The 13,991-nt window shown below is 53.0% G+C and overlaps 1 protein-coding gene across 1 annotated transcript; it reads left to right on the top strand.

Moving 5' to 3' along the window:
* Positions 1-7,594: 7,594 nt before the first annotated feature.
* LOC147646830 (uncharacterized) lies at positions 7,595-13,209 on the top strand. The gene is made up of 11 exons (XM_086872886.1): positions 7,595-7,837; positions 8,194-8,265; positions 8,648-8,719; positions 8,922-8,993; positions 9,083-9,184; positions 9,637-9,744; positions 10,028-10,099; positions 10,698-10,796; positions 11,241-11,348; positions 11,969-12,143; positions 12,672-13,209. Exons 1-11 carry the CDS (start codon positions 7,741-7,743, stop codon positions 12,913-12,915), a joined length of 1,221 nt encoding a protein of 406 aa, XP_086729012.1. The 5' UTR covers positions 7,595-7,740; the 3' UTR covers positions 12,916-13,209.
* Positions 13,210-13,991: the final 782 nt, after the last annotated feature.

The following is a 13,991-nucleotide window of genomic DNA, read 5'->3' as shown; positions in this document are numbered from 1 at the left end:
CCTTATCTCATGACTCACCATCCCATTGTGAGATGCTCCTCCCCGAGGGAGGAGCCAAGCATTCCATACTGGATATAAGCTGAGAATTCGAACACCACAGCAGCCCTTACCTACGGGACTTCCAGAGGACAGGAGCTACTGCTGGACTTTCAGCTGAAGACCAGACCCCCTTTCTTCCAGAGGATCACGCTTCAACAAGACCACCTCATCTGGACGACTACCATCACCCTAACAGGGTTCCAGGCTGTATTCTGACTCTGTCAGTGTTTTTGATATTATTGCATTTATTCTTTTTATCATTTTCCTATTAAATTATAATTCTGACTTGCGATCTCTCACTGGTTTGATTTCAAACTAGTACATATTTTGGCGCCCAACGTGGGGCATTAACCTGAGAGAAAGTCAGAATTGCAATTTCATATTAACAGAAACCTATCCACCATGGTGGTTGGCTTGTCTATATGGGTACTGTATCTTGCTCTCTATATTTTCCCTCACATGGGGAACTACTTGCCTGTTGTATTGCTCCTGTTGAGACCAGGGAATGGTATGAGAATTGCTTTATTGGTTTATTATGCTTATGGCATGATAACCTGTGAGGCAATGAATACCATTCGGAATATATACTCAATTTTGTTTGCTTGTCCTAGTCTGGGCTGCTACATCTGGGACCTTCTCAACAATCGCACCCTGCCCTTGGTGGGAAGAGTGGAGAGTGGTTTCTTCCAGCCTTTCAGGTCAGGCACAGCAGTTTTTAAAAATATTGAGTTCTCTCTGGATGCCAAGGACAGCCTAGTCTTGCTGTTTTGTTTTCTCTGCATGGCCTGCACCATGTACACCATGCTTAGAAACAAAGCACTGTTTGGTGTGGTACAGCGTCTTCTTGAGGAGGAAGAGAAAAGAACCAAGAGCAGAGCAACAGCATCCATGACCACACAGACTGCCACAGAGGAGAAAGGAACCAAGAGCAAAGCCACAGCGTCCGTGTCTACGCAGACTGCCACAGAGGAGAAAGAAACCAAGAGCAAAGCAACAGCATCCGTGTCCACTCAGACTGCCACAGAGGAGAAAGGAACCAAGAGCAAAACAACAGCGTCCATGTCTACGCAGACTACCACAGAGGAGAAAGGAACCAAAAGGGCCATGAGCACCTCCACACAAACAGTCACCGAACCAGAGCAGCCTAAACCGGTAGAAGTTGCCCCCATTCAGAAAAAGAAATCAAAAAGCAAATCAGTCCGCATAGTGACTGATGAGGGTGAGGCAGGACCTTCACACGCAGCGGAGGAGACAGAACCAGAGATTATCACTCGCTCTCTATCCCTAGGTGAGCTGCGTGACCTGCGGAGGGAATTCACCCGCCAGACGAACGAGTCCATCCTAACCTGGCTGCTCCGCATCTGGGACGCTGCAGCAAACGACACCATCCTGGATGGAAGTGAGGCCAGGCAACTGGGATCGCTGTCCCGGGATGTGGTCATTGACCAGGGGATTGGGAGAACCCAAGAAACTCTCAGCCTCTGGAGGCGACTGCTGACAAGTGTAAGGGACAGATACCTCTGCAAAGAAGACCTCCAGGTGCACCAGGGAAAATGGAGCACAATGGAACAGGGTATCCGATGCCTGAGGGAGTTGGCTGTGCTGGAGATCATTTTTGCAGAAGATGAGAGATTTCCTAAGAGCCCAGATGGTGTCCAGTGCACGTCACAGATGTGGCTGAGATTTGCACGGCTTGGACCAGAGATGTACTCCCGTTACCTGGCAACACTGCAATGGAGGGAAGGTGAGGACAGGGTGGGTGTCCTGGCCAATAAACTAAGAATCTACGAGGACACTGTCACTGCCCCGTTTCGCACCCATGTCTCATCTGTGGAAACAAGGCTGGCTGAGCAAGTCCGGAGCTTGATTGAAGAGGGCCATCAGAAACTAAAAAAGGAACTTAAGGAAGAAATTTACCACGTCTCCCCAGAACCAACAAGAGTCTCTGCTATTAGGAGTAGGCATTCCCCAGCCAGGGAGAAAGGATACACTCCACGAGGTAACCTCTGGTTTTTTCTCCAGGAGCATGGAGAAGACATGAGGAAGTGGGATGGAAAACCCACCTCCTCCTTAGCAGCCCGGGTACGTGAACTAAAAAGAGGGACAACTACCACAAGGAGCTCATCTAGAGCCAGCGCCGCTCCGGTCTCTCGTGGCCAGAACATCAGAAGGTATAGAAATGATGATATGAGTGATCCTCTTGAAGGGACATCAAGAGCATATTCACCGGAAGAGAGCAACGTGCACCATGACCAGGATTAGAGGGTCCCTGCCTCTAGCCAGGTAGAGGAGAGGGACAACCGGATCTATTGGACAGTGTGGATCCGATGGCCTGGCACATCTGACCCACAAAGATATACGGCTTTGGTTGATACCGGCGCTCAATGCACTCTAATGCCATCAAGGTATGTGGGAGCGGAACCCATTTCTATTTCTGGGGTGACAGGGGGATCCCAGGAGCTCACGGTACTGGAAGCTGAAGTGAGTTTAACTGGGAATGAGTGGCAGAAACACCCCATCGTGACTGGTCCAGAGGCCCCATGCATCCTCGGCATAGATTACCTCAGGAACGGGTACTTCAAAGACCCAAAAGGTTATCGCTGGGCTTTTGGGATAGCTGCTCTAGAGACAGAAGGCATCAGACAACTGAGTACCTTGCCTGGTCTCTCAGACAACCCTTCTGCTGTGGGACTACTGAGAGTTGAAGAACAACAGGTACCAATTGCCAGAGCAACAGTGCACCGTCGGCAATACCGCACCGACAGAGACTCTGTGGTCCCCATCCATACGATGATTCGTGAGCTGGAGAGCCAAGGGGTGGTCAGCAAGGCTCGTTCACCCTTTAACAGCCCCATATGGCCAGTGCGTAAGTCCAGTGGAGAATGGAGACTGACGGTGGATTACCGTGGACTGAATGAAGTCACGCCACCACTGAGTGCAGCTGTACCAGACATGCTGGAGCTTCAGTATGAGCTGGAATCCAAGGCAGCAAAGTGGTACGCGACCATTGATATTGCAAATGCGTTTTTCTCCATTCCTCTGGCAGCAGAGTGCAGGCCTCAGTTTGCCTTCACCTGGAGGGGTGTGCAGTATACCTGGAACCGATTGCCCCAGGGGTGGAAGCACAGTCCTACTATCTGCCATGGACTGATCCAGACTGTGCTAGAAAAGGGTGAGGCTCCAGAACAACTGCAGTACATTGATGACATCATTGTGTGGGGGAACACGGCAGCAGAAGTATTTGAGAAGGGACAGAAGATCATCCAGATTCTCCTGAAGGCTGGTTTTGCCATCAAAAAGAGCAAAGTCAAGGGACCTGCCCAGGAGATCCAGTTCCTGGGGGTAAAGTGGCAAGATGGACGGCGTCAGATTCCCACTGAAGTCATCAATAAGATCACTGCGATGTCTCCACCGACCAACAAGAAGAAAACACAAGCTTTCCTAGGTGCCATAGGCTTTTGGAGAATGCACATTCCTGAATATAGCCAGATTGTGAGCCCTCTCTACCTGGTTACCCGCAAGAAGAACAATTTCCATTGGGGCCCTGAACAGCAACAAGCTTTCGCCCAGATCAAGCAGGAAATCGCTCATGCGGTAGCCCTTGGTCCAGTCAGAACGGGGCCAGAAGTGAAAAACGTGCTCTACTCTGCAGCCAGGAACAATGGTCTGTCCTGGAACCTTTAGCAGAAGGTGCCTGGTGAGACTCGGGGTCGACCACTGGGATTCTGGAGCCGAAGCTACAGAGGATCCGAGGCCAACTACACCCCAACAGAGAGGGAAATTTTGGCCGCCTATGAAAGAGTCCAAGCTGCCTCAGAGGTCATTGGTACTGAAGCGCAGCTGCTTCTGGCACCCCGACTGCCGGTGCTGGGGTGGATGTTCAAGGGAAAGATTCCTTCCACGCATCATGCCACCGATGCTACTTGGAGCAAATGGATTGCCCTCATTACACAGCGTGCCCGTATTGGAAACCTGAACCGCCCTGGGATTCTGGAAATTATAACAAACTGGCCTGAAGGTGAGACTTTTGGATTATCTTCTGAAGAAGAGGAGCAAGTGACACGTGCTGAGGAAGCCCCACCATATAATGAGCTACCGGAGAGTGAAAGACGATATGCCCTCTTCACCGATGGTTCCTGCCGAATTGTAAGCACTAACCGGAAATGGAAAGCTGCTGTATAGAGCCCCACACGACGAGTTGCACAAGCTACCGAAGAAGAGGGTGGATCGAGTCAGGTCGCAGAACTTAAAGCTGTCCAGCTGGCTTTAGATATTGCTGAAAGAGAGAAGTGGCCGAGGCTCTATCTCTACACTGACTCCTGGATGGTAGCTAATGCTCTGTGGGGATGGCTGGATCGCTGGAGAAAAGCCAACTGGCAGCGCAGAGGGAAACCCATCTGGGCCGCTGAGATTTGACAGGACATCGCCGCTCGGGTGGAGAAGCTGATCGTGAAGGTTCGACACGTAGATGCTCATGTACCCAAAAGTCAGGCTAATGAAGAGCACCGTAACAATGAGCAGGTGGATCGAGCTGCCAAGGTGAAAATATCACAGGTGAATCTGGACTGGCAGCACAAGGGAGAATTATTTTTAGCTCGTTGGGCCCATGATGCCTCTGGTCATCAGGGACGAGATGCAACGTACCGATAAGCTCGTGAGCGAGGGGTGGACCTTACTATGGACAGCATCTCACAGGTTATCCACAACTGCGAGACCTGCGCTGCAATCAAACAGGCCAAGCGGGTGAAGCCTCTGTGGTACGGTGGAAAATGGTCCAAGTACAGGTATGGGGAAGCCTGGCAAATTGACTACATCACCCTTCCCCAAACCCGCCAAGGCAAGCGCTACGTGTTGACCATGGTGGAAGCAACCACTGGATGGCTGGAGACATACCCTGTGCCTCATGCTACTGCCCGGAACACCATCTTGGGCCTGGAAAAGCAAGTCCTTTAGAGACATGGCACCCCTGAGAGAATCGAGTCAGACAACGGGACGCATTTCAAGAACAGCCTCGTAAGTACTTGGGCCAGAGAACATGGAATTGAATGGATCTATCATATCCCTTATCATGCACCAGCTGCTGGGAAAGTTGAACGGTGCAATGGACTACTCAAGACTACCCTAAAAGCACTTGGTGGAGGAACCTTCAAAAATTGGGAAGTGAACTTAGCAAAGGCCACCTGGATGGTTAACACCAGAGGATCCATCAATCGAGCTGGTCCTGCCCAGTCTGAACCCTTGCACACGGTGGATGGAGATAAAGTCCCTGTGGTACACATGAGAGGTATGTTAGGAAAGACTGTTTGGATTAATCCCACCTCAGGCAAGAGCAAACCTATCCGTGGGATTGTCTTCGCTCAAGGACCTGGTTGCACTTGGTGGGTAATGCGGAAAGATGGGGAAACCCGATGTGTGCCACAAGGAGACCTCATTTTAAGTGAGAACTGTGTGTAAGGTTCCATTGTATATATATATATATATGTGTGTGTGTGTGTGTGGAGTTTAAGGAAGGTACTGATTTGGAATTATGTAGATGGTAATAGAATAAGGGGTGGATTATGTCCTGGGTTGCAGTATATTCTATCACCATCCTCATGTACTGTTGAAACCAGGTGAGGCAGTGCTCCCTGCCTCCCCCCCCCTCCCCGGGCTACCTTCTGTTAATGGGCCCATCAATGCCCTGCCCCATGACTCATAGATAACTTCCCCCTGTATTGTCCCCTGTTAATGGGCCCACCACTGCCTTGCTGCATGACTCAGAGATAACTTCCTCCTGGACTGTTTTCTGTTAATGGCTCATCAAGGCCTTATCTCATGACTCACCATCCCATTGTGAGATGCTCCTCCCCGAGGGAGGAGCCAAGCATTCCATACTGGATATAAGCTGAGAATTCGAACACCACAGCAGCCCTTACCTACGGGACTTCCAGAGGACAGGAGCTACTGCTGGACTTTCAGCTGAAGACCAGACCCCCTTTTCTTCCAGAGGATCACGCTTCAACAAGACCACCTCATCTGGACGACTACCATCACCCTAACAGGGTTCCAGGCTGTATTCTGACTCTGTCAGTGTTTTTGATATTATTGCATTTATTCTTTTTATCATTTTCCTATTAAATTATAATTCTGACTTGCGATCTCTCACTGGTTTGATTTCAAACTAGTACAGTGGTCTTTTGGTGAAGGCTTCTCTTCTTCCTCATTGTCCTTTGGATAACCTTACAGGTTTGCGCGTGCCTACTAAGCCTTGTGTTATGTTAGTCTACTAATTAGCCTTATGTTTACTAATCCTTACGCCCAATGCCTAAATTTCTTCTAATTTTGGTCCATCTCAAGGCCATTTTGGTCTTGAGACACCATTTATCTTCTAAACTACATCCTGTACCTCAATTTTGACATGTAACATCTGCAAAGGGGTACATCTGCTTTGTAACACTGATTCTTGATTGTTTCTAATAATAACTTTAATAACAGTTACAATTTAGTTAGCACGAACCAATTCCATTTATTACAACATTTATTACAAATACCCCTTATGCACCTTTTTATTGGTTTCCATGCTAACGGCCTTGCTTTCTTCCTTGCTATGGATAAACTTGTATTTTCTCTATTTCTTTTTTTACTACCTCAATTCTTTGGCCTGCAGACCAGTTGCTAAGCCCATCCACATTCACCTCTTAGTCTTCAGAGGGAAACTGTGAGCACAGTGAGAATCTCCCAGTGTGCAAGAGGGTCCCTGTGTGCCAGCTGCAGCTGGGGCCTCAGCCATCTCCTCTCTCAACAGGTTCCCCTCTGCAGCTTCACAGGAAAGGCCAAACACCTCAGTCAGGGACACCTGCACCACACATTTCACATCTCCATGCCCATACGTGATGTCCCTGTCACAGCTGCGTTACCAGCTTGCTGCTGTGCAGATGCTGCCACCACCCAAAGCAAGGCCCTGTGTCCCTGAAGGGACCCACCCTGCTCTGTGGCCTGGACTGAAGGTGGGTCCCTCCTGCCAGGGCAGGGCCTGACACAGCTCTTCTGTTCCAATAAAGAGATGGAGCTGTCACCCCAGTGTCTGGCTGGTACCACCAGCAAAGCCCACACAGCACCAGCCCTGGCTGAGCTCCATGTCCAGGAGCAGGCGGGGCTGACCACGGTGTGGGCAGGCAGGAGCCAGGCAGGGGCTGCTGTGACCAGCAGCGGGGCCCCGAGGGGCTGGGGGAGTCTGTGTTGAGCGTCCCTGGTCTGAGGGCACATTTCCTTCAGTGGCATCACCTGGGCCTGGACCTCCTCCAGTGCCATGCCCAGGAAAAGAGGGAACCATCAAGAGCATCTCATGGGACAGAACATGACCAGCAATGTCAGCAGGCAAAACCAAGGTTTTGTTTGGCAATGACCCTTTGATGAAGTCAAAGATTTACAATCAGTCCAGTACAGATTGGAGTACAGATGGGAGTACACTCGGGGGGTACAGCCAAGGCCATGAGGTCACAGCAGTCTCTGGGGTGATAGCAGGCTGAGGTGACAGCAGGCTCTGAGGTCACAGAGGTCCCAGAGCCCCGTGGTTGCACAGCACCACAAGGACCGAGCAGTCAGTCCTTGACCACGACTGTTGTGGCAGCAGCGGCGGCGGCAGCGGTGCTGACATTGGGACAGCGGTGTCAGGACAGTGGTGGCAGCAAGAGCTGCAGGACTGGCAGTGGGCAAGGCACCATGGCCTTTGCTCTGCACCTCATCCTCCTGCTCCTCCTGGCAGTGGCCCTGCCTGACAGGGCTGCCCAGGCTGCTCCGTGGCGAGCACAGGGAGCAGGTGAGCCCAGGGCCTGGCTTCCCTTTCCTGGGACAGCACTTCCTTCTCCCTGGGAAGCGTTGGGGATGGTTTTCCGCAGGGCTTCAGGGAGGGTTTCCTCTGTGGGAGGGAGAGAGTCCCCAGAGCCCCTGGGCTGGTCCTGCTGCCTCTCCAGGAATTTTGCACAGGGCCTGCAAAGAGGGTGGAGAGTGACCAGAGCCAGCCTAGAGCTCCCCAGGCCCCTCTGCAGCTTTGGCCATGTCCATTGACATCTGGCGCCCACGGCCTTACCTGACCCCCTTGCAGTGCCCAGTTCCTTAAGGCAGAAGGGGGTCCCAGCTCACCATGGAATGATTCTGATCTGTGCTCCCTTCTAGATTGGGATCGTGACATGGGGCATCTGGAAGGCCCGGGACATGACGGTTTGAGACCCATGGAGAATGCTGGAGGCAAGTTCTCAATGTCCCTTTCTGCTCAGTATAATCAGTGTCAATGTGGCAAGAACTTACTCACGTGCCACTTCACTTAAGAATCTGAAGGCTGATGGATTCTGGAACCCTCGCTCTGCTCCGTTCTGGAGCCCTGAGTGATCCCACAGCATTGCTGTCAGTGGGAGGAAGGAGCATTTAACTATCAATCTTCTTCCACTGTGCAATGCCAGTGTCACTTTCCGTGTGCTCTGTGCAGCTACAAGGAAGATCAGAGAGGAAGGGGCCGGGCCCAGGGCTGTGCCCCAGCGCTGGGCCTCGTGTGGCTCCTTTGCCAGCCCCAGGGAGCCTGAGGATCTTCTACAGTGCCATGGGAACTCTTCTGTCCTGCCTTTCTTTGCAGCCAAGCCTCTTGGTGAAGGTGATCTGGCTTCCCAACCCACATCCAGGACTGAGGCTCTGGGAGATGGTGAGGGTAGGTCAAGGCCTTTCCCCCTGGGAGAGCTGCCAGCTCAGAGCCCAAATCACAGCCAGGGCAGCATCGCTGAAGGTGCCAGGACAGAGCTGTGCACGTGTGTGCCCTCGCCCTGCGTGATCCCCTCACCGCTCCTGCAGCTCAGTGCTGCCTTTGCAGATCAGCAGACATGACAGAAGCTTCTGTGGCTGTTGAGTTACAGGTGTGTCTGCAGGGAGGACTTTCCAGGCTCCTGGGCTGGATGCTGCACGCAAGCCCAGCTCCCGTCGCAGGGGTGAGTATTGTGTCCTTGCTGATCCCACAAGCTGAACCCTGATTTTTTAGGATCTATTCCTGGGAAATGGATATATATTTTTTTATAAGGTCCTCCAAGAGGAAAGAACAAAGCTGCAGGACACCGGAAACCCCATGAGCCATCCAATACCATGCAGCAAATGCTGAAGGAAATGCTGCAGGGAGGACAAGGTGGGTCCATGTCCCTCAGCCTCCTCCTGACACTCAGCAGCTGGGGGCTTTCTCTGCACATCAGGACACGCTGTGCCCGGCACAGCAGGAAGGGATCCATGGCAGCCTTGCTGCCTCGCTGCTGCTTTCATGCCCTGCAGGGCTGTTTCCCAGCCTGGCCTGGCTGCAGCTTCTCCCCAGCCTCTGCAGGAAGGCATTTGGCATCAGCTGACAGGGAGCCCAAACTGCAGCATGGGCCATGCACATCCTGAGATCCCCTGAAATTTCCTGGTCTTGGGCTAGATCAGGTGTAGGGGCTGTTTGGAGGAGGGAGGGCTCTGGCCAATCCCATAAGTTTATATGATTTCCTAATCCTTATGCATGACCTCGACTAGTATTGCATCATGATGACACCACTTCCCTGAAAAGAGAATGGTTCCATCTGATCCAGCTGTGGCTTTTCCTTTCTCCAGAGATGAACCCAAAGGCTGTGCTGAAGGCAGCGTTTCCTGGAGGAAGCAGTGGCTCATGGGCAGCCTCTGCTGCAGGAAGGGAGGCCATGCCAGGCACAGCCCCAGGAGGTAATTGCTGTGCCTCTGGGCCTGAACCCTGCTGAGGCTTGAGCTGTAAATATCTGCTGCTTGGCAGTGCCTGCCTTTCAGGGATGTTGCACAGAGCATGGAAAAGGTGTTGAGAGCGTCCACGGCCAGCCCAGAGCTCCCCAGGCCCCTCTGCAGCTTTGGCCATGTCCATTGACATCTGGCTCCCATGGCCTTACCTGACCCCCTTGCAGTGCCCAGTTCCCTAAGGCAGAAGGGGATCCCAGCTCACCATGGAATGGTTCTGATCTGTGCTCCCTTCTAGATTGGGATCGTGACATGGAGCATCTGAAAGCCCTGGCACATAATGGTTTGAGATCCATGGAGAATGCTGGAGGCAAGTTCTCTATGTCCATTTCTGCACAGAATTATCAGTGTGAGTGTGGCAAGAGTTCACTCTCATGCCATTTCCCTTAAGAATCTGAAGGTTGATGTATTCTGGGAACTTCGCTCTGCTCCCATCTGGAGCCCTGAGTGATCCCACAGCATTGCTGTCAGTGGGAGGAAGGAGGATTTAGCTGTCAATCTTCTTCCACTGTGCAATGCCCGTGTCACTTTCCGTGTGCTCTGTGCAGCTACAAGGAAGATCAGAGAGGAAGGGGCCGGGCCCAGGGCTGTGCCCCAGGGCTGTGCCTCGTGTGGCTCCTTTGCCAGCCCCAGGGAGACTGAGATGCTCCTGTTGCTGCTGCCAAGCCCTGGCCCTGCCTGGGGCTCAGTTCAGAGCTGCTGGCAGCTCCAGGGAGTCCTTTCTCCCCTGACTGCAATGCAAGGGGCTTCTTCTATCCCAGTGTGGGCCCACTGCAGGCACCTTGTCCCCCTGCTCCTGCTCCTGAGTGGAAGGCAGAGAGGAGGGAGTGCCTTGGAGGGCACCAGTCACCCAGGTGCACTCACTGCTACTCTGGACTGATGGAGAAATGGAACTACTTTCCATTAAGGTCCTCCAAGATGGAAGAACAAAGAGATAGAAGACAAGAATTCCCTGGAGGCATCCCAACTTCTGGACAGGATGCTGAGTGATCTGGAGAGACGCCGTGGTGGGTTCATGTCCCTCAGCCTCCTCCTGACACTCAGCGGCCAGGGGCACATCAGGACACGCTGTGCCTGGCACAGCAGGAAGGGATCCATGGCAGCCTTGCTGCCCCGCTGCTGCTTTCATGCCCTGCAGGGCTGTTTCCCAGCCTGGCCTGGCTGCAGCTTCTCCCCAGTCCCTGTAGGAAGGCATTTGGCATCAGCTGACAGGGAGCCCAAACTGCAGCATGGGCCATGCACACCCTGAGATCCTCTGAAATTTCCTGGTCTTGGGCTAGATCAGGTGTAGCGGCTGTTTGGAGGAGGGAGAGCCCTGGCCCAGCCCCAATAACCTGGATATTTTCCTGACCTTTATCCATGACTTTAACAAGTATTGCCTCCTGAAGATACCACCTCCCCTAATGGTGAACAGTTCTATCTTATCCAGCTGTCCTTTTTCCTTTCTCAAGTGCTGGAGCAGATGTTTGTGCAGATGATGGCATATGCTAGAGGAAGGAATGGCCCTGTGCCAGCTCCTGATGCAGGAAAGGAGGAGATGCCAGGCCCAGGCACAGGAGGTAATTGCTGTGCTGGGCTCTCCCTCGGCAGGGCTGTGTGCCAGCAGCTCTTCCCTCAGGGCCTGCATGGCCTGGCAGCAGCCAAAGCTGGAGGTGCCGCGGCTTCCAGGCCTCTGGAGCTCATTCCCAGCCCCTGGGAATTGGGACTTGTGCACCAACATCTCTCCCCCTGCAGCTGCTCCTGGAGCTGCCCCTAAGCATCCAGAGGCCCAAGACACAGGAGCAGCCCCGAGTGGGAGCCCTGCCGTGAGCCCAGGGCCACAGCCAGCCCTGGCTCCCAACTGGGCAGGGGATGCACTGGCCCCTTACAGGGCCTGGCTCTGTCCCCTTGGGCTGGGGGAGCTGTCACAGAGCAGGGAGGGTCAGGGGTGGCAGTGGCTGCTCAGGGATGGGTTGACCCGTGTCCCTGTTAGGAGCCACTGCCCAAGCAGCTGTGCTGTCCCAGGCTCTGCTCTCGGCCTTCTGGGCTTTTTTGGGTGGCACAGCCTGTGCCAAGGGGTGGCAAGGTGCCTGCAGGCCCCAGCTCTGGGGGAAACAGAGAATGTCCTGGCCGTATCCAGCGTGCTGCCAGCTCAGCAATGGAGCACAGCACAGGCTCACGCTGCCCATTGCTCCCACAGATGCGCTTGGCAAGTCCAATATAAATGCTGAGAAGCCACCGAGCACCCCAAGAGTGTTCTGCCCGCAGGATGTGCGCAAGTCCTGCATGATAGGCACAGCAGTGACACTGTTCACAGTGCCACTTTCCATGGTCCTGTGCTATGTTGGATTCCAGTGGTGGAAGGACAAGAAACGGTAAGTTGTTGTTCATCTCCACCCTCCAGCTTCTTGAAAGGCTGCTCATAGTCAGGAAACATTCCCAGTGAGGCTGCTGTGCACTTGTGGGTAATCAGTGGTTGCCCAAATAACTGTGCTGAGAGTTCTGCTGCTGCCCAGGCCTTTCATTGGCCTCTTAATTGCTGGGCCTTGTCCTGGGGAGCCCGCTGGGGCTGCAGCCAGTGCTGGCTCCCACTGAGGCTGCCTGGCTAAGAGCAGCCCCCGGAGCAGTGGGCAGAGGCAAAGCAAGGTGGGCAGGAGAAAGAGCGGGGACGAGATTGCCCTTGAAAGGCAGAGGTGCTCTGGGGCCCGCTTCTGGCCAGGGACCCTGCCCAGAGCCATCCCCTGCTTGCTTGGGGCCTTGAGGGGCAGCTGTCCAGCTGGGCCAAGCTGTGCCATCAGCTCCAGCCGTGCTGGGGAGCCTTGGCCGCTCTGGGCCCTGCTGTGCAGGAGGGTCCTTGTGAGCCCATGGCAGCTGGGGGCCTCAGCCACCTCCTCTCTCCACAGTCACCCTGCTGCAGCTCCAGCATACCAGCCAAGAAGGTGTGATTCTCCCTTGCCCCCAGGGAGCCCAGAGACTGCCTCCTTCGACAGCTCTCAAATGTGGCCTCAGAAGCAGGAGTCGACCTGGAAAGCAGAGCACCAGCACTCCGTGCCTCCCCCACGGCCCCCCAGCCCAGCTGTGAAGAGGAAGCCCCCTGAGATTCCCCCACCTCCTCCCCTCCCAAGCCGGCCACCCTGGTCCAGCTAGGACTGAAAGTGGGACAGCCATGGCAGGGCTTGGGCCACCAGCAGCTTGGGGCATCTGCTCTTGGCTTCAAATAACACATTACCTGTGGGTAACAGCCAGAGGCACTTTTCCTACTCTTTTACCTTCAGTGGGAAGGGCTGAAGATTCTTCCCATGCCCTGTCTTATCCCTTTTGATTTTCATACAGCTGGGTGCTGGCTGAACCTTTTCAAAGAACTTTATTTATTTACACTTCATGTTTTACCCCACCTAGCAAGGAAAAAAAAATAAAAATAAAAGATTTCTTCAGTTTAGACTTCATTTTTAATGTGGTTGGGCCACTCAAATTTTGAGCAATTAATTTTCCATGGTGCCTCTTCCCTTTTCCTTCCTATCTAGAAAAAGTTCATCTGGACATGAAAATCAACAGAATTACTGAGATTCACCTCAAAGCCCAGAGGAGAATCTCACACAAAATATTCTCCCTGTATACTGCACAACAAGAAATATTCAGAGGAAAATACCGTGGCAGCTGAGGCTCCTGGAACTCCCAGAATCCTGAGCCTGCAGAAGAGGCAAACAGCCCTGGCAGAGGCTGAGGGGAATTCTCCTCAGACTCCTCAGAAAGTGTGTCACTTCAGGAGGGGAAAGCTTTTAAACCTTTGCATTACCTTCCTCCTGTGCTAAAATGTAAGGCTCCTCCTGAGAAAATACTGAGCTACAAACAATTCTCCATTCCTCAACAAAGCTACTCAGGTGCTCAACTTAAAGAGCAAAACTAAATGTGGTCAGAAATTTCCCATCAAAGCCCATTTGCAGAGAAACCCCACCATACATGAGCAAATATTTATTAGCACTTCAGTTCACTCTAAAGATTGCTCCTTTTTTTTCCCAGAGAGAATATTAGAACCATTTGCTCTTGATAGGACTCCTTGGATGGCCCCCAGATCTGGCTCCTCACCACGCCCTGCCCGAGCTGTTCATGCAGCCAGGCAGCACCACCTGACTTTGCCACCCTTTTCAGGCCTTGGGCACGGCTGGTGCCACGGTCCCCTCTGGTGCCATAGTCCCCTCTGGTGCCACAGTCCCCTCTGGTAC

Source organism: Cyanistes caeruleus, unplaced genomic scaffold (assembly GCF_971803275.1).
Source record: "Cyanistes caeruleus unplaced genomic scaffold, bCyaCae1.hap1.1 HAP1_SCAFFOLD_78, whole genome shotgun sequence".
Lineage (NCBI taxonomy): Eukaryota > Metazoa > Chordata > Aves > Passeriformes > Paridae > Cyanistes > Cyanistes caeruleus.
Note: the sequence above shows the minus strand (reverse complement) of the source record. Positions and strands in the feature narration are given on the sequence as shown.

Coding starts and splice junctions, on each gene's coding strand:
- LOC147646830 (XM_086872886.1), top strand. CDS start 7,741: ATGGCCTTTGCTCTGCACCTCATCCTCCTGCTCCTCCTGGCAGTGGCC. Junction 8,720..8,921: donor GGCTCTGGGAGATGGTGAGG/GTAGGTCAAGGC, acceptor GTTGAGTTACAG/GTGTGTCTGCAGGGAGGACT. Junction 9,745..10,027: donor GCCAGGCACAGCCCCAGGAG/GTAATTGCTGTG, acceptor GCTCCCTTCTAG/ATTGGGATCGTGACATGGAG.